Source organism: Conger conger, chromosome 11 (genome assembly GCF_963514075.1).
Source record: "Conger conger chromosome 11, fConCon1.1, whole genome shotgun sequence".
NCBI classification, from domain to species: domain Eukaryota; kingdom Metazoa; phylum Chordata; class Actinopteri; order Anguilliformes; family Congridae; genus Conger; species Conger conger.
In genome coordinates this window covers 49,284,797-49,311,537 of record NC_083770.1, presented here as the reverse complement: position 1 = coordinate 49,311,537, position 26,741 = coordinate 49,284,797, and the positions used below count along the sequence as shown (strand labels likewise).

At 44.8% G+C, this 26,741-nt stretch overlaps 1 protein-coding gene across 1 annotated transcript in view; it reads left to right on the top strand.

Annotated features, from left to right (window-relative positions):
• Nucleotides 1-26,741, top strand: part of LOC133140879 (astrotactin-2-like) — a 408,973-nt gene that overhangs the window by 159,971 nt on the left and 222,261 nt on the right. The window contains exon 5 of the mRNA XM_061261152.1: nt 11,479-11,583. Coding sequence (XP_061117136.1) covers nt 11,479-11,583 — 105 coding nt within the window. The remainder of the gene's footprint in view (nt 1-11,478; nt 11,584-26,741) is intronic.

Genomic DNA, 26,741 nt, shown 5'->3' with positions numbered 1-26,741 from the left:
GTATACACACATGCTTACGATGTTTATTCCGTTAATGCAGCGATTGCTTATGCATACCTTTTTAATATCTCAGAGGAGGGTCTCTGAAGCTCTGTCAGACGTGCTGGAGGGAGTCTGCATGTGCCAACAGTGCAGTTTTCTTTAATGTGATTGGGGCGTGCTGGAGATATGGGTGACTTTATTATTCATGTGAAATATCTTTGCACATAATTGGAAGTATATTAATGAGACATTATTTGTGTGCATGCATGTGGAATGACAGTGTGTTCAGAAGGCTCTTAGAAAATTATGTTTACAATAAAATGTATACATATTTTTCTCTATATATTGTACATGATTTGTGCTCATACCCAAAAAAGGAAAATAAATCCAAAAAATCCAGTGTTGGTCCAACTGGTAGAAAGGGCTGTTCTGTTTTTCTTCTTATTTCCCAGAGTTCAGTCAGTCATATTTGCTTTGTTATTAAAAAAGCATCCTGCTATATCTACTGTATTTGTCAAGGGACTGTTAAAAAATGAATGAATACAAAAACAAAACAAACAAGATAAAAAACCCCCACAAAGTTTAGCCATCGCCTGGAATTGAGGAAGGACATAAATAAAGGAAATGCATTATACAGACGGGCTTTGCCCGGCTGATTGAGCAGGTTTGGCGTGGAGGTTCTGCTGGGGGTTCTGGCTGATCGGAGGGGGGCGGGGTGAGAGAGGGAGGGAGGGAGGGGGGAGCCAGGTGCTTGTGGGAAGGGGCGGCGGCGGTGGTGGGGGGGGGTTATTCAGGACGCTGTGGGGTACACATTAGTTCTGTGATGCTCTGCCAGGTCTCTTTTCATCTCCGTTCCCCCAAAAGGGGGACTCCGGGCACACTTCATTTAGCCTTCTGTGAGCCAACCCCACGCAACAAATAAGTTCTCACCTCAGCAAAGCTCTTTAAAGCAAGTAGAGCTCAAATCTGTTAAAAGACCACTCAGCCCACCAAGCAGTAAGCTCCGTAATGTTTATACTTAAAACTTCACTGTAGTTTATCTAGTTAGAAGTAATGTTTTAGAAATGCACCCAGGTCATTCACGGTTTTCTTTGAGGAGAGTCATTGGAGGACAACTCTGCCAGGTGAGATGTGACCTGAGGCCTCTAGTCTCTGGCTGTAGCCAGGAGTGACTTTGACATTGGCCTCGAACTTTGGAAACAGAGTGATCTTCTTTCAGCTCCATCAGACTTGGAGAACTGGCCAAAAGGCGCCTCCATTTCCCAAGGGCAGCTATACCTGAATGCGTGTTACTAGTTAGTGTTACAACCGCTGGGCTTAGGGCAGCATGAAGACGAACCTCGGGAGGAACAGTCAACTTGAGAAAATGAGAACAAGGACAGGGCCCCCAAGTGTTTTTGACATTATCAGTGTCAAAAACACTCAACATGTTGTCAAGCCATTAAATTCCAATGGAGGGAGTGTTGACACCCGACTTGGCAGCAACGCTAAGTTTGTTGACATAAACCAAGGCATTTTTGGTTTCACAAAGCGACTTCACAATTTAGCTTTTTATAGCCGCAGACAACCTACTACTATCACAGAGTGTTGTTGCTTGTTACAATCTAGTGAACCACTGGCTTCCTGGATGGATGAAGAGAAATTTCAACAACTGGCGGTGCCCTAAACAAGTGCGGGTCACCGCCTTGCGTGCCGTCGAACGCAGCGGTCGATTCTCGCCTTGTGAAAGCAGCCTAAAAAGGTCAGGACCACAGCAGCCCGGAACGATCCGGAGAATCTGCGGCCCCGGGGAGGATGATGTCATGGAAAGGTCAGATTTTGCGGGAAATCAGACCACTGACGACATGGGCGATGTCCGTGTCCAGGTGCGCGGAGAGATTTGGATACACGCCGGTGCGTTGAGTCAACCCTTGGGCAGAGCGCAAAGTCCAGTCTGTGATGAGTGGATCGTAACGAAGAGGAACGTTGCAGTGCTTGTCCTCATTTGCATGAAACCCACGGCGCTTATTTTCCAGTTATCTTCCCTTCCAGAGCGCCGTCAAACGATAAGCGTTCTCCGTCTTCTGTGGATGTCTGTCGAGACGCACTCTGCCAGATTTGGTGGAAATGGCTTTTCCCTTACGTGGAGAGACGGGTGATGATGCATAATTACATAGCTCCTGCTGTTTTGTGTTAATGGTGCTTAACCTTTCCATATTTCAGTGCAGGGCGGAGCAGTCCACTGGGAGGGCAGTGTAGATGAGTCAGGGCTGTCCGTCAATGGTGTGGCCACAACGTTTGTATGGATATCTGAGGAAGGCCGGGGTCAAACACGTAATTGCTTTTGATTCAAATACTTCTCTGTGCTCTAATGAGCTGGTCTGGTGTAGTGGAACTGAAGAAATACTCTCAAAAAGTGCAAACCCCACATTCGGTTCCTCTCATTTGCCTCGATGGCACCAGGCAAGATCAGTCGAGCACAGAAAAGTCTTTGAATCCAAATAAATGACAGACTGTATTTGACCCACGTCTGGTCTGAAGCAGCAGTGAAGTCATGTGACAGTTGCTGGCTATGGGACCTCGCCAGGAGACTGACAAAAACTTACCAGTTTGTCGCATTGATTTATTCTCATAAATCGATTGCCTGATGCATTCTAATAAACATAAACACTGAGAAAATGCATAATCGCATTGTCACCTTCATACAGAAACGTGTAAATAAAGCGGACAGCTGACAAACACAGATTTGTGTTCCGATAGCCGTTCAGATCAGGCGTGCTTTATCGAATGTGTCTGCGATTAGCATTTTTCATTCTGAATGTGACGAGGAAGGGCATAACGCAATCATGGTTATGACCATCATCGTCTGCTGCAGCTTCAAGGGGATTATCTGAACATGTGCGAGATCTGTTTAATGAGATGTGTCATCGTTCAGCACCACCAGTGCACCTCTTACTACTGACAGCATCCAAAATAAAGGACACACCAACCATGGACTTTTGTTGATGAAAATGCCGGGCCCTATAAAGATTTTTTTTGGCAGTCAGCTGATTCAGAGTTTGCTTGTCTGTTTTGCCTTATGTCTGTATCTGTAAAGAATAGTACAGACGTCATGCTTTCGACCTGAGATGCTGCTGGTTCTTGTTGACGTTCCCTCAGACCTCCATGCCAGCGTTGTGCTCCCCACCTTCCCCCCAAGAACCATCAGCACGTTCAGCAGTCTTAGTCGTGGAAGCTCCTGCTAAACATACCCCAACAACAACCCTCTGACTGATATTTCTTCATGGCATGACAGCCAAAAACTTTATTTTTTTTAATACACAACCATTACATTTTAATTACGCAGCTATCAAAAGTAACGTGCAAAAAAAGTGCATATCAAGGTCATTAGCACAAATTATAGAAGAGCCAAACTACAACTCTGAGCATGCTGTGATGTTAATGATTTAATTCTCCAATGAATCATCCCTGTGTGGAAACACACTCATTCTCCCCTGTGTTTGCCTGTATTTTGGCCAAAGTGTGAAAAATAAGTCTGCCTTTTGGGATTTCCACAGATAGTCTGGATCAGTGTGGATACTTGGTATTGGAATGGTTTAATTAGTGCTGTTTGCTGGAATCGGTGTAAATAATCTGCATCTGTGCTATCAATCTGGACTGTGGTTCAGATTGGTATGGTTAGACACAGACTTGGGTCGAATACATAAATGTTTTGGTGCAATTGACAAACAAATCCGATTGGGACAATTGAGCCAACCAAGAGGACCAGAAGGTGGGGTTTAGACTTTTTGAGCATATAATATTTGAATCCAAACAATTACGTATTACCCCAAACCAAGTTTGTATGAGTATGAGTAGTATGAGTAGTTAGGATCGATACAGTTAGTTGGAATTGGTTTGGTTAGTCTGAAAAAGAGTGATTAGTTGGAATCAGTTAGTTGGAATGTGTGTGCTTAGTTGACATCTTTGTGTTTAGATCAGTGTGATTAGTCACGATTGTTGTTCGTCTGGACTAGTATTTCTAATTTGATTCTGCACCGTTTGTTTTGGATCTGTGTGATTAGTTGACATCAGTGTGGTTAGTTTAGAGTAGTCTGAGGAGAGATAGTAGTCTGCACTCTCGTAAAAAATGGTTCCAAAGGGACCCCTTTGATTCCCAAGCCTACCATCAAGTTCAAGGGTTTTTTGTCGGGCAAAATAGTTCTTTGTCTGGGAGATTTCACACACCACACCTACAGTATACAACAGAAGTAAGTACGCCCCTGTGCAACATCACGTACATATCAAATTATTCTAAACTGTATCACCTCTCAATAATTGCATTATTTCTAAGTTCTAAGTGTAGTATTTCCTCTCATGAACAATCAAAAACAAATACTTTAGAAAGATTCCTACTGTGGCACCTCTATTTTTTATATAGCAAATCTAAACTGTTAGTTTTTAATGCATTTACAGTTAGGTAATATAATTTAGAATCATTTCACATTCATGTGATATTGCACAGGGCTGTACTGACTTCTGTTGTATACTGTATGATAGAGGGTTTCATAAAGAACTGGGAAGGGTTCCTCTATGGACACAAGCCAAATAATATTTTTTTTGGAGTGTGGGACAGGAATGTTTATTTTTGAGTTATTTGGTATAGATACAGGTAGTTGGTATCCAGTAATCAGTGAGAATAAGAGGAGGTCTTCATTGCCTTGTTTTGAGCATGCCATTAATTAGATCTTTGAGAAGTCGTAATGCTGGTTGGCTGAGCAGGCTTGCTGAACACATGTAGCCGTGTGAACACATGCAGTGTGCCATAGTCTGTTCGTAGCGGGTGGCAGACAGGAACGTGTTTAAAATGCTTTGAGCTGAGGACAAGGTGAATAATATCTCCTAATGAGAGAATATTTCTGTCACCAGAACCTCTTCTCCTCTCATTTTCCTTGAGTTTATATCCGAGTTCTTTCAACAGAAGAAAAAAAAAAAAACATTCAGTTGCAACACACATGTGCTATTTGCTATTCTCAGAAATATCCGAGAATTATTCGAAAGCGCAACTTCTTTCCCGGATCAAATTCGGTGTCTGTGCTGTTCTGAGAAGTTGTGAAAAATATACCTCTTCTTTTAATGAGCTTCTCTGTGAACAGAGAAGAGATGTCTTTACCCCGCTCCAGGGGCTGTGGCTTTGCCTCCCAGACACCGAGCTCACCCCAGCAGGGTTCCTCAGCCGGGGAGGAGACGGGAATGCTAATATTGAGCTCCATACATGCATAATATACTGCTGTCTCGTGTGAAGGCTCCAGAAGACTTTTGCGGTGTTTGATGGACTTTGAGAGCTGATCGAGTGGGTGAGGAGATGGCAGCACATGGTCAGGTTTCAGTGAAAGGCGAGCGTGTGCTTTTGAAGAGAGATGGGGGCGTGCTTCATTTGTTTGATGTCGTGCGATAAAGATGGATGTCAAACTGCATTCGCAGTTAGCGCGGTGGCTTTTCGTTCTGTCGCTGAGCAGAAAACCATGCTTTTCGTTCTGTTGTTGAGCAGAAAACCATGCCTTAGATTGCCTGTTGTTTCAGTGCAGTGCCAGTGCATTACTGGCACTGTTCATTCGAATGTTCTGTTTTCTGCTTTGACTGATTTTATTGTGGACTTACGCAATATGTTAAACTCGGCATTCTGACAACTCGCAATTAAGAGCAACACAGGAAAATGGTTTTAAAGCTGAAACATTTTTTGATGTCTTAGCGTTAAATCAATTTTGATAGAGTGCATTTTACAAATAAACTGTAAGAGTTGTATAAACATTGAACATGTGCCTCATAAAACAACAGGAATTGAATATAGTTGTGAACAAAGCTTAGTTTTTTCATGGAAACAGACTTTAATAAAGGGTTATTGTGTTTAGAAACAATTTCCAGTCAAAACTTTACCTGCCTGCCTGTTGAAATTAACAACTTAATTGACAATAATGCCTGACTTGTTCAAGACTGGAGTGTGTTATGACTATACATCAAATCAGTTGGCAATGTGCTAAATAAAATAGCCAACCAGAACATAACCCAGGAAAGGGAAATTGTGAGAATGTGACATCACTAGCCTACAGGGAATGCAGAAAGCTGGCTCTAGGATTCTACTGTCCCTTAACATGAAGGAACCGTGAGCTAGTAACCATTTGAAACCATTTGAAATAGCTGGTCTGAAATGGTCAACCAGCTACCAGCTGTTTCAAACATAGCTTGAGCTGTTTTCTTCATCAGAAAAGCGTCCAGTTTTTGGTCTAAACTGTCTGAAATGTGAGCTAAAATACCCATACCAGCAGGAAGAGAAGGAGGAAACACTCCAAAGAGCTGTGCCTAATATGTATTATTGTGTGCTCTTAAACACGCAGGGCTGATAAAAAGCCCATCGTTGGCTTTCTTTTCTTCTGGGCCAGAGCAATTTAGATAGGTAACACACATACAGTATACTGCACCTTGAGTATACTGTATCTTCAGCTCAAACGGTCCTACACCTGTATGAGAACACACCCGCTTCGATCTGCCTGGCTTCAGTTAACCAACGCACAGGCCCATGAAGCATCGCTCCTACTCCTCTTCCTCCCGATATCTCCTCATTCCGTTTGACGCAGAGCTAAGAAACTAAGAAATAAGTACTGAGAATAACATTTAAAAAAAACATGGACTCTGCAGGCAGCTCTCCTGGTTTAAGCGAGGAGCTCCTGTGCGCGTTTGAGTATAAATCAGCGGAGTCTGCAGCAGAGTGAAGTGTCAGCAGGAAGATAAACTCATAAATACTGAAGGCATTCAAGGAACAGCGAGGGGGAGGCGGGTCGGGAGGGGACGGCATGGAGGACAGCGGCGAGATCAGTAATTGAAATGTTAGCGCAGGCACGATGGCGGCTGAAAACGGAGAGCGATTCCAGTCGATATCTCCCTCCCGTGGGACGGCGGGGCCGAGGGGGCCGCGGATAATGGGCCGGTGACATTCTCCTCCTAATCACCAGAACCACCCCCTGCTCCGTGCAGCTCGTTAGTGGCCCTCTGCACACACACACACACACACACACACACACACACACACACACGGGCGTTTAAGCAATTACACAACATTTTGTCTGCCCTTAATTATGTGTGCTGAAAGTGGAACGCTCGGCAGTAGTTAACAGAGAGGAGTTCTGGGTCTTTGCAGTACTAAGTTATGAAGGCAGCCCACACAGACAGTCCACACTGTTCCTCACATTGCTATTATTTTATAGATTATTGTAAGTCTTATAATTGGACTTGGATTGCTTTAACCACTTAAGTTTCACCTGGTGGGCTGAAGAAAAAATGCATTCATCTTTTTTTCAGGGCACAATTATCAATCACTATGGTAACAGCATATACCGTTTGAAAGCAGTAAAACTCATGCTTTTATCGTTATAGGCTATTTTAAGATGTCATTGCTTTAGAGACAACAGCTCCTCATTTTGTCACATGCGCGTGGTAAAACAAGTGTTGGGGGAACTCGACTTCTCTGCATTTTGGAAATCCACATGCTACGAGAAATAAGGTAATAATGTCCGTGTCCTTTTCACGACAAGTGTAGAGTGGACCAAAGGCATTATCGTTTCTCATTCTAATAATGTGCTAACTCGGAGAAACGTTGATAGAATGTTCTTTGTTTACTCAGAATTTCTCTGGAGGAATTATCATTTTTGTCTGTTTCGCCATTGTATACGTCTACAAATGTATTTGTTCATAGAAATTATATTATCTACATTGTATTGTATAAGCTCTCACAAACACAATGAGCCTAAGTATTTAGTACCTCCATCCGTGCGTAAGAAATTTCAGTGTAACTTTAGCTCATCAAATAACCGACTGTGGGCATGTTATTGAACTGACAACTAAAAATAATTTTTGCTAATGACATAATGTTTCCAACGGCATATCATTTGTTAGGCTTGCATAAAACTTTTTTACACCTGCGTAACAAAACTGTAGCATTTCCAATACACACACAGGGTCTGTTGCACTTCAGCAAAGACAGTTCTTGAGATGTTATGCCAAAACATTTGTGATGTCTACATCTAAAAAGAGGACTTCCTTTAGAGAAGTTCCAATGAATTCCTAGAAAGAGAACACAATAGAGGACATTTTCAGTGAAGCGACCCCATCTTATATCCATGAGAATCTAAATAAATTCTCCAAATATTTCATTATTATTCACTATTCTTAGGTAAGGAGCCAGCCTGCTTTTGAGTAATGAATAGCATATGAAATTATGGAATGTGTATGACTTGTTGATGGGGGTTGGGTATTTGACAAAAACTTAAATCAATCGAATTGATCAATGAAAATATAAGTATACAAGATGGTATTACTGTGATTATTGTACTGATGTTTTATGATCTTTTCGACCTGTTGCTGTCTGAGGATAGCTGCAAGGAGAGGGAGTTTGGGACAGAGAGGTAGGAGAGGGTGACAAGTAGGGGGACATGTTTTTTTCAGGATAAAAAGTGTTGTATACTTCAGTAAGCAAAATGCAGTATTTTACACTTCACAAGACCCATAATTTCATTTTGTTCCCATGTGTCCTTTTGAAGTCTCCATATGTCCTTTTTGGAAGACTGCTTAGACATAGATTACAACAAACAATGCAGAATGCTTATTTTTGGTGATATTGTCCTCAGATTTGAAAGAGGAATTATCCGGTGTTGTGACTTGGCTCCCTTCTGTTCTAAGCTCACCAGCCACAGCTACAATAATCTGTATCCAGTCAAAATAATAGAATATCTTTTCATTAAAAAAAACTGTGTTCGCATTTCTGTGGTAATTCAGAGTAATTCGGACTCTTGGAAAACAAACCCCAAAGGGTTAGCTTCCAGAAGAGACCAGGATTCAAAAGGGTTCAAGAATAGTAACCATTTTATTTTGTGTATGTCATTTTTAAGCTTTTAAAGTCAAGAAAAGGGGTGATACTTAAGGGGTTACTAGTTATTTATGTATGTCATTTATGTACAATGCATACTTTTTCACTCGTGAAATGTATTATTATTATTATTATTATTATTATTATTATTATTATAACAACATAGGCTAGTTACATTATTTCAGATGTAGGTGCAAGCAGAATGCCCTTTTGTTGACTGAAGTATGACTATGATACTGTGACTAACCCATCTGCCTGTGTGTAGTTGTGATTAGTTTGTGTGCGTAGCTTTTAGCTGGCAGCCCTGTGTTTTACAGCTGGTCCTCAGACCAGCCTCGTTATCCAGTCACTAACATTGTCCACTCATCCATCCCCCACAAACCCATGGCTCTCAGCCTGCCTTATTAACATGCATTGCACTGGGCACGTTTCCCAAAGTTGTTGGCCTTCACTGGGAAATAAGAACCAATCTCTTTTATTGCATTTTAACAAGTGCAAGTGTGAGAGCGCTCTTTCTGTGGCCCTGGAAGAAGCTTTAACCTTCTGTAATGAAAAGTAATATGAAGCAAAGATTTTTATATGCTTTCATTTAGACGAGACCGTCATCTTCTTGGCAAGCTCTGACGAGGGGTAGATTAAGCACACCATTCGTGAACTTCATATATCTTAAAAGGCCAGTTTTATGACCGGCTTTTTAACTTTAAAAAAAAGCTGACTTCAACGTTGTTGATTTAGTGTACATCAAGCACGCAGAGCAAGAATGATATGCCTTTAACATTGCATTGCGTTGCATTGCCTTGTGCTGGGCAGCGTGATATGGACTGTAGCGACCCCAGGGTTGCCATCTCTCACGCGTTTGGCATAGCACGCATGCTTTCAGGCTCTGTCTCACACTCTCACGCTACCCAAACACATCTCACGCCATTTAAAAACCAAAAAAATATATAAATCCACTCCATATACATGAATATATAAGTCACAGGATTTTTTCTTTCATCATAGGGAACTGAGATTGGTTCATAACCATGACAGTAATGTTTTTCTTTGGCTACGAATGTTTGACAACAACGTCCTCTGTAATTTGCACGAATCAAATGTCTGCCCGCACAGACAGTGGAATCTCGTGAGCTGTGTGCGAGGCAGAGATAATGAAGTTGGTGATAGTCTGTATCACCCCCACAACTATTAGCCAAGTCTTTTTTTTTTTCTACAATCTAGCCGAGGACCGAGATGGCTGTACACTATAATTTAGCATCTTGTCTTCAGATTTGGTGTAAAATGTCAACATAAATAATAGGTGAGTGGGGGGGCCTTTTGAAAAAATAATGACATTTCGCGCACGATTCCAGTTGGTTGTGAACATCAGAAGTAATTGCAGGCGCTTGTGATGTCGTGAATGGTGACTGGCCCTCGCTAATCTCCGCTGACATCCGCGGGAGCCGCAGCTGTTGAGATTGAGGGCCCCTGTGACCGCCGTCTGGATGCTCCCCCGCGGCGTGCCGAGCTATCTCTATTAGCACTTCATCTGAGCATGCATGGCACAGGCATGGAGTCTGCCTTTCATTCTCAGCTCTCCAAATGCCTTTGAAGTGTCTGCGTGCGTGTGTGTGTGTGTGTGTGTACGTGTGTACGCATGTGCCTACTGTATACGTGCGTGACTCCTACCCAACAGTCAAAGCTATCGGGCGTGCATCTCTTTGAATCCGGGTTATTGATTACCCTGCGTGTTTGCGCTCTGAAAACAAAGCCTCACCCCAGAAGAGTTAGAGTGAACGCACATACGCTGGTGCTTTACTCCGCAGCATTCATTAATTCCACTTCAAGTGCTAAATGAACGTCTTTGATCTCCTCCTGTAGGCAGGTATTTATATGCAGTACAGACCCGCAGTCTCTTTGCTACTGTTACTTTATTCATTCCTGTAGCGCATAACGATTCGCTGGCACAAAGCCAACACAAGCTTCCATACAAAATTCAAAGTAAAAATACATTTAAACAAGTGTAAAGTTTTCCTCTTGTCCCTGTCTTGAAGTTTAACTTTCTGTTTTCAGTTCTGAGGGCCACATTTTCAGGGAGTCAACTTCACTATGGCGCATTGGCACAGTTGCCTGGCGTATTATTGAGTTGTAAGGCTTGCACCTGGATTGGATGCGAGATCAAATACAAAGTGTGACATTGCTCTTGTGTCCATGACGCAGGAACCTACTTAGCAAAGTAATAATACGACTCGCTTCCATGAGAAACAGCTCAATTTAGCTTTACAACTAAACAGTACAGGCAATGTGTGGTTGTTTTGTTGTGACATGGCTTGGTGGTTATGGTGTGTAGTATAGTGTGTTCGTATGAGCAAACGTCCCTTATACTGTAGCCATGTTGACCGTTATGGTCACGGCTAATGCAATGTAAGCTGGACCCGGTTTCCCTTATGGTTATGTTGTAGTTTTGCCACTTGTATAGACATACTGTATATGATGTAAGCTACCATAGCTAACTTAGCATAACTCAGTTGTTAACTTAGCATAGCTTTAGCCACACGAGCGTGTCCAGGTGTCCTTGTCTGATGGTGTTGTGGTTTGACCGCGTGATGGTCACGGCGTGCTGGTCTTCTCTCTCCGTTCAGGCGGTGGGGTGTTCGGTCACCCGGGAGATTCGGGCTCGGAGGCGGACGATGAGACGCAGATGAAGTTTTACACAGAGCAACACAGGGGCCGGCGTCGCAGCAAAGGTAAGGCAGACTCCCCAGGCTTCTGCCCTGTTGGCCGGTCACTCACAAAATGGCCTCCTAGATGGTGGCCCCTCTCCCCCCTCTCCCCCCCCCACCCTTGAACACCTATATTCAAAAAGGTTTGTAAAAAAAAATGTGCTGTTTTACTATATGAAACTTATTGAAACATTTATTTTATATGATTATGGCCCCTTTTATATATTGTGACATATTAGGCATGTACAATTTTTATGATCTCAGTATAAAATTACATTGTGAAGGGCCTTATACAGTAAGTTGCTTTGAGCCCTTCTCCTCTGACCTCTTTCATTAATAGAGCATTTCTGCCCATAGAACTGCTGCTCTCTGGATGTTTTTGTTTTTCGCATCATTCTCTGCAAACTCTAGAGGCTGTTGTGCGTGAAAATCGCAGGAGATCAGCAGTTCTCAAACCACCCTGTCTGGCAGTCTACAGTCAAAGTCACTTAGATCACATTCTGATGGTTGATGTGAACATTACCTGAAGCTCCTGACCCGTATCTACATGATTGTGTGCATTGCACTGCTGCCACACAATTGGCTGATTAGATAATCGCATGAATACGTAGGTGTACAGTTGTTCTTCATAAAGTACTCAGGGAATGTATACAAGCCATAATCATGTGATCAGTGTCATTTATCAGAATATACGAATCAACTATAATGATTTTTGCAAACCTTTTGCATATGGGCATGCACACACACAGCTGGCCTCACTCATCAGAGACAGAATGATTACTGTGCGGAGTGGAGTGCGGCCTGGCCTTATCCTCGGTGGGAAGTTCAGTTGTCCTGTGTGTCTTGTTTCGCCTATCCCTCGCTGCATGTGTCCCACTCAATAAACGGCCGAACGGACAGGTGTCAGTTCACGTTGGCTGTAAAGAGTAGCAGTGGAGGAGGATAGGCGTCTAGGCACTTTCCCCAAAGGTCTGTGGCTCCAGAACAAGATGGAAACCGCCTGTGTTGGCAGTCGGGAGTGAAGCCCGCCATAAAATTAATAGCTTTCCTCGGAGTGATCGAAGTGATATTTGTTGGATTTAATCTAGCAAGACAAATAGGTTCTCTCTGTCATGTGTAATAAAGACACAAGTTTGCTTCGTGGTATTAGTTCTGACAGATCTTCATAAGCGCCAACGAATCAAAGTGCTACATGTGGCTTCTCCCACTGTTTGGAGGCGATAGGTACGGTACCGTGTAGTGTCTGAGAATGACTGCAGAAACGGTTTGTTCTTTTCCTTTAATGAGCCCAAAATGGCTGCCAGTTTTCCCCAAAACTCACATGCATATGAATACCCTTTATGACGCATTCTGAGGTGATGAATTTTCTTGGACAGGCACCTGTCATCATGTGCCATCCGCACACACAAGCACAGACACTCACATTTACACACACAGACACGGACACACACACACACACACACACAGACACACATACATGCATACAGATTTAAAAAATACAGACAAGAAAGAAGGAACAAAACTTGCACTGTTTTGACTTTGAACATTCAACATTTGCAAGCTAACTGGCCTAACATCTTCCATGCAATGCAGATAGGACTGCTACCAAACATATCCCAATGTGTCAGCCTGCTTCAGAAACGACTAGTACTGTGAATAGTGTCGCAAATGAGCTAGCTACAGCTAGAAAATGACCAGCTAATAACTGCTGCCCACACCCCAAATCCAGTCAACAAAACGGGTTACTCTCATTACCACAGTTCCACCTAACACCTGCTGCACACTCCCCAAATCCAGTCAACAAAATGTTGGGTTTCTCCCATAACCTCAGTTCCCTGAAAGAGGAATGAACTGCCGGTAGGGGGTGGGGGGGAACTCGTATGGAATGATTGGATTCACTGTCTATCAAATTTGCCTCAGACCCGGGTCGGCTCCGTGCGCCGGCTCCAGCCTCGACGTCGGGCGGGACCGCTATTCAGCCCCGTCTTCTTCTTCTGGGGTTCCCCTGGGAGGACCGGGTAATGAGGCTGCTCGGCATGCCTCTGCCGGGAAACCGTGCTTAACCCATTAGCAACCCCGTGCTCCCTTTCATCAGAACGGACTTCCCGGGCAGTGAGGAATGTATGTAGTGCAGCACACGCCCAGGTATGTCTCTAGCCGTTCTGTTGCCATCGGCAACACGGCCTTTCTCTGCCCAACCTCAATGGGACACGGCCCTAGCAGGAATGGCGGGGGACCGGGGGCGGGGGGGGGGGGGGGGGGGGGGGGTCGTTACGGTATGAATAAAACCTCATTACTCTCAGAGGTCCGCGGTGAGATGGAAGGACGACATTTTGTCAGGCCGCTGGTTTATTGGGAGCATTTCAGGCAAACGGATCAGCAGTGACATACAGGCGGCAGGGTGACACAAAGCTTGGATTAAGCCCCAGAACTTGGGGGTCACATGTAGAAACAAAAAAAAATGTGTGTGGCGAAAACGCACTTGACCCAATGATACCCATCACTGATGCCCATGGAAAAGGGCCAAAGTACAACAAGGGTCAAAAAAATTGAGATAGGTGAACGAAAAGGCAATAGATCAGGGTACTCTTGCAGAGGAGTCAAGGTACAGTGTGAAGAGATGAGTCTTCTGACTAGCTGGAAATGGAAGTGAGTGCATGGCTACCCAGTGTGTCGCCTAATTTAGGCTAAATTTATTTAAGCAGTTCTGAGTTTAAGGTTTATATTCTTCAAAACTGGGAACAGGCAAATATGTAAAAATCCACCATGTTCTCCATTTGTGTTTAATTTTACTGAACCCGCTGGAACAGTTGGCCCAATTAGCTGCAGAACTCACATTAGCATGTGGCTGATTGGCAGAGCCGGCCTTTCAAAGTCCCTGCTCTACCCAGTTTTCAGCTTGTTTTTTTAGCCTATTCTTTAAAAAATAATTAGAATTATTTTATTGAGTTTTATTTCTCCCGATGCAGTCGGTAGCACTAGCCCGGGCCTGTGTGCTGCCTGCATGTTCTCCCCGTGTCTGTGTGGGTTCCCTCCAAGCGGTCTGGTCTCCTCCCACAGTCCAAACACATACAGGTTAGGCTTACTGCAGAGTCTACATTGTGCCTCGGTATGAGTGAGTGAATGGTGTGTGTGTGTGTGTGTGTATGTATGTGTGTGTGTGTGTAGGTATGAGTATGTGCGTGAGTAGTGTGTGTGTGTGTGTGTGTGTGTGTGTAGGTATGCGTATGTGAGTGAGTAGTGTGTGTGTGTGTGTGTGTGTAGGTATGAGTTTGTGAGTAAGTGGTGTGTGTGTGTATGTGTGTGTAGGTATGAGTGTGTGAGTGGATGGTGTGTGTGTGTGTGTGTAAGTGGTGTGTGTAGGTATGAGTGTGTGAGTGAATGGTGTGTGTGTGTGTGTAGGTATGAGTGTGTGAGTGGATGGTGTGTGTGTGTGTGTGTAAGTGGTGTGTGTAGGTATGAGTGTGTGAGTGGATGGTGTGTGTGTGTGTGTGTAGGTATGAGTGTGTGAGTGGATGGTGTGTGTGTGTGTGTGTAAGTGGTGTGTGTAGGTATGAGTGTGTGAGTGAATGGTGTGTGTGTGTGTGTAGGTATGAGTATGTGAGTGGATGGTGTGTGTGTGTGTGTGTGTAAGTGGTGTGTGTAGGTATGAGTGTGTGAGTGAATGGTGTGTGTGCTCTGTGATGAATTGGCGTCGCCCAGTGCATGCTGGGATAGGCTCCAGCCCCCCTGACCCTGAGCGGGAATAAGCGGGTTAGATAATGGATGGATGGATTTCTCCAGATTTGGAGTGGAAGTACTTCAGCGTGCTTTCTCCCACGGACACCTGAATATGCCTGACTGTGATGTAGAAGTAAAAACGGAGGTGTGTCCAGGGCAGAGGGTAGAGTGGGGTAAGATGAGCATTTCGTAATGAGGCAAATGACAGTCAGACAGTGCATAACATTTTCAGAGACACTCCTTAGAGTCAGTGTTAGTCATCTTTTTTTTTTAATAACTGAATTAACAAATGCATACATAGTAAGCAGTTTTAGCGGTCGGAGCTTGTTATTGATTGAACTTACGACAGAGATTTGGCTGTTGTACAGCACTTATGAATTATTCTTTTTAAATGAAAATCTAGAAAAAAATCTCAAGCGTATTCAAAACCAGTCGTGTCACCTGCTGTATCATAAATAATCAAAGGCCTGATTTTGCTTGAATGTTTTTAGATCAGGACCGTGCACAGAACTTTCCAGAGGGTACAGTTTGAGCTGAACATCAGGGGGCTTGGGGGACAGATTGTGATTGTGGATTTGGGGGACGGGGAGGTTTGACTGGAGCGGGGGGGGATTGAGATAGAAAAGGGAACCTGCGGCTTAAAGAAACACACTGCAGCCAAAAGGGCACTTCTGCTCTCACAGGGCAGGCTTCATATGTGTGTGGATATCTAGGGCTGTGTTCAGAATGGCTCCCTACACACTATATAGTGCACTGTTTAGGGGATCGGCCATTTTGTAGGGTGTCCAAATTTCTGGTACCAAATTTCGCCCACAAAATAGTTCACTCAATATTCCCCACAATGCAGCGCAAAATGTCGGGTACAAACGATGTACAAACAATGTATAAGCGATGTACACTCCTTGATCACCGGAGAGATTCATGTCAAGATGCCGACGGTCTACAAAAGCTACAAAGGCTGTAAGGCTGGCAGAACATGCTCGCACAAACTAAAATAGCAACCACAAACGTGTTTGTTTATTAGTTATTCATCATGAACAAATAATTAGTACAAGTACACAAGCAGCCAGGAAAACAAGCAGTACAGTAAGCTGCGTAGTATAGTGTCTGAAAATGTCTCCTCTTTTCACCACCGAATCCCTATCCAGTGCTCTGTGTAGATTTCCCTATGTAGTGTACAGGGAGGTAGTGCCTATCTAGGTCTCTATGTAGTGTACAGGGAGGGAGTGAATGAGTGAGTGAATGATATGTTTCCCTATGTAGTGTACAGGGAGTGAGTGAGTGAGTGAATGATATATTTCCCTATGTAGTGTACAGGCAGGGAATGCATGAGTGAATTATATATTTCCCTATGTAGTGTACAGGCAGGGAATGCATGAGTGAGCCATTCTGAACACAGCCTAGGTGTCTGTCTGTGAGCGTGCCAGACTTAGGTGATATTCGTGAAGTGAAAACAATCCACCAACAGTAATTCGCTAATTACAATGTATAGCTCTGGCCGTTTTCTGAGTGAATTCTCTCTGGCGCAGCGGCTCAGCTAGTGATGGATGTCCTCGCTGTGTGAGGAGGCTCTGACACACTGACCGACCCACCTGCTGCTGTCTCGGCCCATTACATTACATTACATTATTGGCACTTGGCAGACGCCCTTATCCAGAGCGACGTACAGTTGATTAGACTAAGCAGGAGACAATCCTCCCCTGGAGCAATGCAGGGTTAAGGGCCTTGCTCAAGGGCCCAGCGGCTGTGCGGATCTTATTGTGGCTACACCGGGATTTGAACCACCGACCTTGCGTGTCCCAGTCATGTACCTTAACCACTACGCTACAGGCCGCCCCGGCTGAAGAACAGTGCTACCCCTCAGATTGCACGACGTCGGTTAGCACTTACACGAGAGAAGACCGCGGTGTGTTGCATCAGCGTCGTTCTTTAAAGCAAGCTGTAATATAAATGAGGAAATACGAAACGGGAGATGGGAACGCGGAGATGTTTCTCCCAAATGGGCCGAGGAGGCTGCGGCAGAGAGCACGGATATCCGAGGATAATTTGGTTTTCCGAATTAGAAGACGGGGTTGAAAATGGAAATAATGCTGTTATTTCCCATCTGTGCGAAGTGCTGAGTGAGTGTGTTAATATCTCACGGACTCAGGTGTCCTCTGTATTTGGTAATGAAAATGCCTGCGCTTTTGTGAGCAGAGGGAAATCAGAGATAGATGACTTGGCTGTGAGTTTTGAGAAGTGTATTTCACGATTTTTTGCACCTTTTGTTTCATTAATGCATAAACGTACACGGGCACTAGACTGAAACCAATAAACGTCTTCTCTAACACGGGAAGACATTTTTATGAGTAACTGCTCCTGAAAAAACGTGTTTCCTTGATTGGCTTTTCCTGAGAACACTTGTAAAAGTGAGTTTAAATGAAAGATTTTGTTTACATTCGTCATAGCATTCATTCATTCATCCATTATCTTTTTTTTTAAAGATAGTTTTTAGGCCTTTTTCAGCTTTATTGGGCAGTATATAGTATAGAGAGACAGGAAGAACGGGAGCGAGAGAGAGGGGAAGACATGCGACAAATGTCGGACGGTCGGATTCGAACCGCCGACGTCGCGGCTCACAATGAGCATGCGGTCAGTGCTCTACAGGCTGCGCCACCGAGACACCGAATTCATTCCTTATCTTAACCCGCTTATCCGGAACAGGGTCGCAGGGGGCTGGAGCCTATCCCAGCATACATTGGGCGAAAGGCAGGAATACACCCTGGACAGGTCGCCAGTCCATCGCAGGGCACGCACACCATTCACTCACACACTCATAGACACGGGCAATTAGCCTAACCTGCATGTCTTTGGACTGTGGGAGGAAACCGGAGTACCCGGAGGAAACACACATAAACACGGGGAGAACATGCTGACGGGGATTCGAACCCAGGACCTCCTTCTCCGTCGTCATAGCATGTTCAACATTTCGTGGTTAAATATAAATTCCATTTTCGATTGTGTATATTGCGAGATTAATGGATATGCATTACATTGAAAATAGAAAATAGATGTTAGTAATGATGGCAGAAAGAGTGCAGTCAGTAGACTTCAAAATGGCTGCCACACTATATCTGTCTCTTCATCAGAGGGAGAACTACCGATGATATTCATTTTGCAGCAGCCCGTGGTCAAACCAATGAGGGAGTATGTCAAGGGCCTGGCAGATGTAAAATAAATTATTAAACTGCTATGGTAGTTGTCAAGGTTCTTTCCATGGATTTATGCCTCCCTCTGTGTTGCCTACAAATGTGCTCTGAAGACTCTTCCCCCATGAGGGTTATTAAACTAAAGGGAAAATGTAATTAAAGGAGAACCAAATGGTCATCTTCTGGAGTGAACAACTGCTGTCATTTAGAGCGTGTTAACAGGACAGGGTAGGCTGCAACGCTGTGTCTTTTATGTTTCTTCCTACAGTATTTCATCTCGAGGGTTTATTCTGTGTTTGTGAAAAACTGTAAGGCCATAAAGAGGCATTACCATATTGAATGTGTTGGTGCTTGCTGAACACGTTTTCAAAGCAAGAAATAGATGTGACGTTTCAATTTCACACTGAAGGCTGAAGCTTGAATCTGTTGGGTGGTAATTAATCAAGTGGGACTCTCTGCAGTGTATATAAATCGTCATAAGACACATAAATTCATTTCTGTCCCCTGCAGGGGTCACGAATCTCAAGAACTACACACTCAGTGAGCACTTTATTAGGTACACCTGTACGCCAGCTTGTTAGTTTAAATATTAATTCGGCCAATCATGTCAACTAAAGACATAAAAGCATGCAGACATGGTTAAGAGGTTCAGCTATTTCTCAGACCAAATTCAAGTAATATGATCTAATTGACTTTGACCGTGGAATGATTATTGGTGCCAGACAGAGTGGTCTGAGTATCTCAGGAACTCCAGATCTCCTGGCACTTTAATGCACAACAGTCTCTAGAGTTGTTGTTAAAGAGAGAGATCAGAGGCGAAGGGCCAGACTGATTGAAGCATTACAACAGTGGCATGCAGAAGAGCATCTCTGAACACACAACATGTCAAACCTTTAAGTGGACAGGCTACAGCAGCAGAACACCAATAAGTATATTTGAAGTGCTCAGTGAGTGTATATTCTCGTTTGCCGAAACCTGCACTACATTGGAAATGACATTTTTTGAAAATATATTTTGCCAGGTCACAGGAGGATACTAGCATAATGTATGAAGCATACTCCTGTGTGTGTGTGAGTGTGTGTGTGTGTGTGTGTGCGTCTGCGTGTGTACATACTGTACATTTATTATTTGTGAGACATAATTGCATATTCTATTTCTATAATTGCCGTACATCAGAGAGCAAAATGCAACTTTTGCAAATTGTACAAACAAATGACTTCAATATATCATCCTGACATTTTTCTTTAGTTCCCTCTATAGGCTCCACTCCCATGGTATGCTCTCAGACAACGAACCTGATCTGTATTTAAAACCATGTGGGGACGTCTGTTACTCTCCAGTAAAAAAATCAGTCAGGGAAGGCAGTCAACTCTGCATAATTATCATATATCATTATATTACTTATCATCCATGCTTTGCTGCCCACAAATGTCCACAACCGGACCTTCCTCCAATGAGTTTTACGCTTCAGTAGTTTCGGTAATTGCCTGGTTCAAATCCCTTTCATATTTTCTCACATTTCTAATGTTTTTACATTGAGTGGCCTACGGCGGGGAAAAAAAAGGCGCTGTGAATTTCTCCCACAAAGCAGTTATGGAGGCCAGTGCGTCTGTGTGTTCGGCCTTGTGCAGTTCTGTTTGTCTGTTTCATACGTTTTTTCTGGTTTCCTGCTGTCGACGGGCGTATGCCACAGAAGATATGAAATGACAGAGAGGTGCTGCTTTCCCCGAAAAAAGGCAGAGAACCCGAGAGAGGAGACAGATGGACACAGGAAGGATGACACAGAGGCGTCATCAGAAAATGTTGAAGCACTGCTCAGTTATCTGCTCTTACATTTCGTTGCATTGCAGCTGAATCGGTGAAGGCTCTCTGCTTTCCATTTGCAAAGTACATCATTGTTTGTTTTTGGATTCAAATGCTTTTTCTGCGCTTTACTGAGCTTGCCTTGTGTGAAAGTCCTCCTTTCAGTTACGCCAGGCTGGTCCAATCGAGCTCAGAAAAGCATTCGAACCAGAACCAGTTACGTACAGTACGTAAGTGACCCAGGTCTGATGCGATCTTGCGAGTCATTTCTCATTTTTATTTATTTGAAATCACATTGTATTCCCCATTTTGGACTTGTATACCTGTGTGAGCGGTCTGAGAGACACGCGCGGTTCATCTGCCTTTGAGCGTTTCGCTCCGCAGCCCGCCTGCGGTGGGAGGGGGGCTCTCAATTAGCACAGCTGCTGTAACCGAATCACCCGCCCGTCGCAGATGCTCGAACAGCATAAGGCGTTACCGTATATTTATTTATTTCTTTAATGTTATCTTTATTTAACCAGGTAGGTCAACTGAGAACCGGCTTCTCGTTTGTCAGGACGGCCTGGGAAATCAATACGTGCGGCGGGTTCGAGGGACTGAGCGGGCTCTCCGTGCGTGGGATGATTAGGTGGCCAGATGTCGAGAGCGGTTTTTATGGTAATTTTAGCTGATTGGGTGATGAGGCAGAGAATACAGTAAATACTCTACTGAGTGAAGCCTTCTCTCCCTCTGTGTGGCCCGTGGGACTATTAGTCTCAGCTGGTGAGTATTTAATACTTTGCGATACACCAGACAAGCTCAGTAAAGTGGAGGCATGCATTTGAATCCACAACAAGGTCTGGTCACTTGCTGAGATTGATTCACACGGTCTGTCAGAAGCATCTGCGCTCAAAAAGCAAAATGCTTCAGGTCACTGAGCCGAGCATAAAATATCCTCCCTGGCAGAAATTATTATGATTTATAATACACGTGTCGTGGACAACAGAAACACGTTGCAGCAAAAATGTTTTCAAAAATATTTTTTGCATTATGTGTTATATACGGGCGGTGTGGGTTCGAATCCCTGCCTGGGGCCTTTCTGTGTGGAGTTTGATCCCGTGTCCGTCTGGGTTTCCTCCGGGTACTCCGGTTTCCTCCCAAAGACATGCAGGGAAGGTTTATTGTAGAGATGTGTATTGCCTCTAAGTATGGGTGTGTGAGTGAATGGTGTGTGTGTGCCCTACAATGGACTGGTGTCCTGTCCAGTGTGTATTCCTGCCTCTCACCCAATGCATGCTGGGATAGGGATAGTTCCAGCAGTCCCCGCGACCCTGACCACACAAAAAGCAGGTTTGGTGACGGACGGATGAACGTGTGTATTATATACATTTCTTCAGATTTAGACAAGAGGCTTAGGAGGCCAAGAGGCTGAGATATAACATCTTTTTTCGTTCTGAAGTTTGATAAAGGACAGATGAACGGTTGTATTATGGCAAATGGCAAATGGTCTGCATTTTAGCGCTTTTATCCAAGGCACTGTACAATTGGTGTGAGGCACCACCCTGCTCGTCAGGAGCATTTGGGGGTTAGGTGTGTTGCTCAGGGACATTTCAACACACCGACTGACTGCCAGACGACTGCTCTTACCACCTGAGCCAATGTCGGCCCTTTAGCATTATATTATTATATACATGTCCTGCACAGTATATTATATTATTATATACATGTCCTGTACAGTACATTATATTATTATATACATGTCCTGTACAGTAATGTATTATATGTCTTATACAGGGGACAGAAATGAATCGTCAGGTTTTAGGAGGATATAACATGTTTTCCTCGTTGTGAAGTTGGTGGAAGCAACTGGCTTTAGGCTTCCTCTGAAACCGGAGCGTCTGGACAAACGAGGCAGCCCGCCTCCCGCAGCTCAGCTGCTCCGCGCTCGCCTCGGCGGCCATGTTGAGTCAGCGGGCGTGACGGCAGCAGCAGGCTGTGGCACGGACCAGCCGACGCAGCCGTGTGTGAACGAGATCCCCGGGAGCGCCTCTTTCAGAGAGAGCCCAACGACGCGTCTCTTTCAGAGAGAACCGAACGTTACGCCTCTTTCAGAGAGAACCCAACGACGCGTCTCTTTCAGAGAGAACCCAACGACGCGTCTCTTTCAGAGAGAACCCAACGACGCGTCTCTTTCAGAGAGAACCCAACGACGCGTCTCTTTCAGAGAGAACCGAACGTAGCGTCTCTTTCAGAGAGAACCCAACGACGCGTCTCTTTCAGAGAGAACCCAACGACACGTCTCTTTCAGAGAGAGCCCAACGACACGTCTCTTTCAGAGAGAACCCAACGACGCGTCTCTTCCAGAGAGAACCCAACGACGCGTCTCTTTCAGAGAGAACCCAACGACATGTCTCTTTCAGAGAGAACCGAACGTAGCGTCTCTTTCAGAGAGAACCCAACGACGCGTCTCTTTCAGAGAGAACCCAACGACACGTCTCTTTCAGAGAGAGCCCAACGACACGTCTCTTTCAGAGAGAACCCAACGACGCGTCTCTTCCAGAGAGAACCCAACGACATGTCTCTTTCAGAGAGAACCGAACGTAGCGTCTCTTTCAGAGAGAACCCAACGACGCGTCTCTTTCAGAGAGAACCCAACGACACGTCTCTTTCAGAGAGAACCCAACGACGCGTCTCTTTCAGAGAGAGCCCAACGACGCGTCTCTTCCAGAGAGAACCCAACGACGCGCCTCTTTCAGAGAGAACCGAACGTTGCGTCTCTTATAGAGAGAACCGAATGACACGTCTCTTTCAGAGAGAACCCAACGACGCGTCTCTTCCAGAGAGAACCCAACGACGTGCCTCTTTCACAGAGAACTGAACGTTACGTCTCTTTCAGAGAGAACCGAATGTTGCGTTATAGAGAGAACCGAACGTTACGTCTCTTTCAGAGAGAACCCAACAGGGCTTACGCTTTTTATGAGAAAGGTCTTCATCTCCTGAGATGTGACCATAACCTGTTCTATAAACAAGAGTGAATTCTCTGAGTAAGATGTCCAGTGTTATCAATCCATTTGCAGTGTACACATGGTCCCTATTCTTAGAGTTGTATTCACACTGAACATTTCAGTGTACGCAGCGCACAACATAATCTATCCAAGATATGCATGCAGTATGAGTGCATTTTGAAGGCTGATATTGCTTTGCATTGTAAATGGCTGTCAGTAAGTGCTTTGAGCGGTACGTGACATGCACATATTAAAATAAAGATCTATAGCATATACGGGTTAACATCTGTTTTTTTCTGAAATAACCTCCTTTGATAAGGCACAGGGATCAATCGATCAATAGTTCTAAGCCAGAATGAATTCGTTGGAAAGATATCTCTGCCACAAAAACATATAATAACCCCCAAACAAACAAAAAACCCCCCATTAAATAAAAAAAACGCATAACTTTTGAGCAGTTTCATTTTTAGGAACCAATTTATTTACACTTTCTATGTACTGTAGTCAAGTCTGACATTTTGGAAAGGTCATTTTATGCATTGTATTGATTAACTATTTCCGGGCTTGCTTTTGCAACATAGATTTTCTATGAGGTCAGAATGTGGTCAGTTTTCCATGTTTTTCCTGGGAAGGGCAGTGCACACGTAATCAAGATGTGTGCACCCATAATGAGGAATACTCTTGGAATACTTGGAATATGACAGACACAATTAGCAACAGTGCACACAGAGTTGGAAATTGCAAACACGTAATTAGTATTGCTAATTCAGAAAACAGCCTGATAAACGTGATTTACATAACTCTGCTTTTCCACTTATTCATTTGTAAATATTATTTGTATTCATTAATCATGTAGGTTTTGTGTTTATTTGGAATTAAGTGTGCATGCTATGATGCCCATTGAAAGCTGTGTGATTGCTGAACCGTACTGTCGTAACAGACTGTCAGTTAGCAGCCTGGCAGTCTTAACTGGCGCAGGCCGATGTCTCTGAAAAGAGTCAGTTCTCTGAATGATGCAGATATTTAATCGGTGTTCACGGTACGTGAAGCGCAAACGCGCAAGAGGTCTGGGGGAAGTATTTGGGAGAGGGAGAGTGGCATAAATAATATTTGACCTGTCAAAAAGAAGCAATGACTGTTGAACCTTTGGGAGCCCAGACTAAATGTATATCTTGTACGAGCGCTGGCTTGGTAAATTGTCGGCACAGCACCGCACAGCTCTTGCCGGGAAGACCCTGCAGGCCCTGAATAATTGTCCAGCAGGACTCTCCCTCAGGCGAGAGGGGGTTTGTGGAATAAGGGCAGAGGCAGCCGCCACAGACACCTGGCAGAAGAGACAGGCTACGGACTCTGTTTCCTCGAACCCAAACCGCCGGCCCGGGCGTCCCGGTCACTCTCACAGCTGCTGAGCTTGCTGTTTCAGAGTGGGTCAGCGAAACTCCCCTGTTTCTCTCTGTCACCGAGGCCTGATGTGCTGTTTCCCTCTGTCACCGAGGCCTAATGTGCTGTTTCCTTCACCGGGGGGTGCAGAAGTGGTCGAGAGGCAGCGTAGAAACGCGGGCTCCATTCGGTCGCTGGCATTCAGCGGATACATCCTGAGACAGGGTGACCGGCCATGCTTCGACACAGCCCGGGCGGGGGATCGAACCGGCAACCCTCCAACTGCCAGACGACTGCTCTTACTGCCTGAGCCACGTCGCCCCCGTATTGTTAGTGGTTTCAGGATTCTTGCTTGACCGACCATCGCATAAGACAATAATTATTTCTACAATACATGTACTTAGCTGAGCACTGCCGCCTCACAGCAAGGAGGTCCTGGGTTCGAATCCCCGTCGGCCGGGGCCTCTCTGTGCGGAGTTTGCATGTTCTCCCCTTGTCTGCGTGGGTTTCCTCCGGGTACTCCGGTTTCCTCCCACAGTCCAAAGACATGCAGGTTAGGCTGATTGGAGAGTCTAAATTGCCCGTAGGCATGAGTGTGTGAGTGAATGGTGCGTGTGCCCTGCGATGGACTGGCAACCTGTCCAGGGTGTATTCCTGCCTTTTGCCCAATGTATGCTGGGATAGGCTCCAGCCCCCCTGCGACCCTGATCAGGATAAGTGGGTTTCAGAATATGAGACGGTACTACAGTGACTGGGTACAGGTCAGAGTTAGTCGATGTGCTTATTAGGAATGTTGCAGACGTGGTTGACCTCTGCAGGTTATCCATTCAAAAGACTTGCAATGGCATACTGTATATGAGGCCACTGCGTATGACTGTGTATCGTACATCAGTATGTTTTATTCACTCATATGTATATCCGTGCAGGTGTCTGTTCATCTTACAGTATGTTATTACATGCAATCCTCTGACGTGGCTGTGTATCTTGTACATTCAGAATTGCAGACTGGTGAGGAACCCAGATCCCTAAACTCCCCACCGCCAAACTCACCTGGTGAAGACCCGTTCAGCAGTGAGGACCCCTGGATAGAGCCTGATTAAATCCTGCATCTCAGAGCCAAGTTTATTTGGGCTCCAGAACGTAGAGAGAGGCAGCAGAAAAGAGCAGGCCTGTGATTTAGGCAGAGATCCTCTGAGTAGTAATTATTTCTGTGCTTCTTTGGACAAAGGCAGCATCTGTTGGCCTTGACTCACACAAAACCTTATATCTGCGCTTCCCGGCGTGTGAGGGAGAGGCTGCGGAACCCATGTTCTGATCCGAGACAATGCTGTTTGCCTCGTTGCTAGGAAACAATACTCCTCGCATGGAGGAACTGAGTTTGTGACCTGGACTGGCCTGGCGTGTCCTGGCCTGGCGTGTCCTGGCATTTGTGTGTGTGTGCGTGTGCATATGTATGCGTGTGTGTGTGTGCGTGTGTGTGCATGTGTGTGTCTGTGTGTGTGTGTGTGTGTATGTGTGTGTATGTGTGTGAGTGAGTGAGTGTGTAAGTGAGTGTGAGTGAGTGAGTGAGTGAGTGAGTTGAGTGTGAGTGAGTGTGTGACTGAGTGAGTGAGTGAGTGTGTGAGTGAGTGAGTGAGTGAGTGAGTGAGTGAGTGAGTGTGTGAATGAGTGAGTGAGTGAGTGAGTGAGTGAGTGAGTGAGTGTGTGAATGAGTGAGTGAGTGAGTGAGTGAGTGTGTGACTGAGTGAGTGAGTGAGTGAGTGAGTGAGTGAGTGAGTGAGTGAGTGAGTGTGTGACTGAGTGTGTGAATGAGTGAGTGAGTGAGTGAGTGAGTGAGTGAGTGAGTGTGTGAATGAGTGAGTGAGTGTGTGAATGAGTGAGTGAGTGAGTGTGTGCGCGTGTGTGTGCATGTGTGTGTCTGTGTGTGTGTGTGTGTGTGTGTATGTGTATGTGTATGTGTGTGAGTGAGTGAGTGTGTAAGTGAGTGTGAGTGAGTGAGTGAGTGAGTGAGTGAGTGAGTGAGTGAGTGAGTGAGTGAGTGAGTGAGTGAGTGAGTGTGTGAATGAGTGAGTGAGTGAGTGTGTGCCCGTGTGTGTCTGCGTGTGCG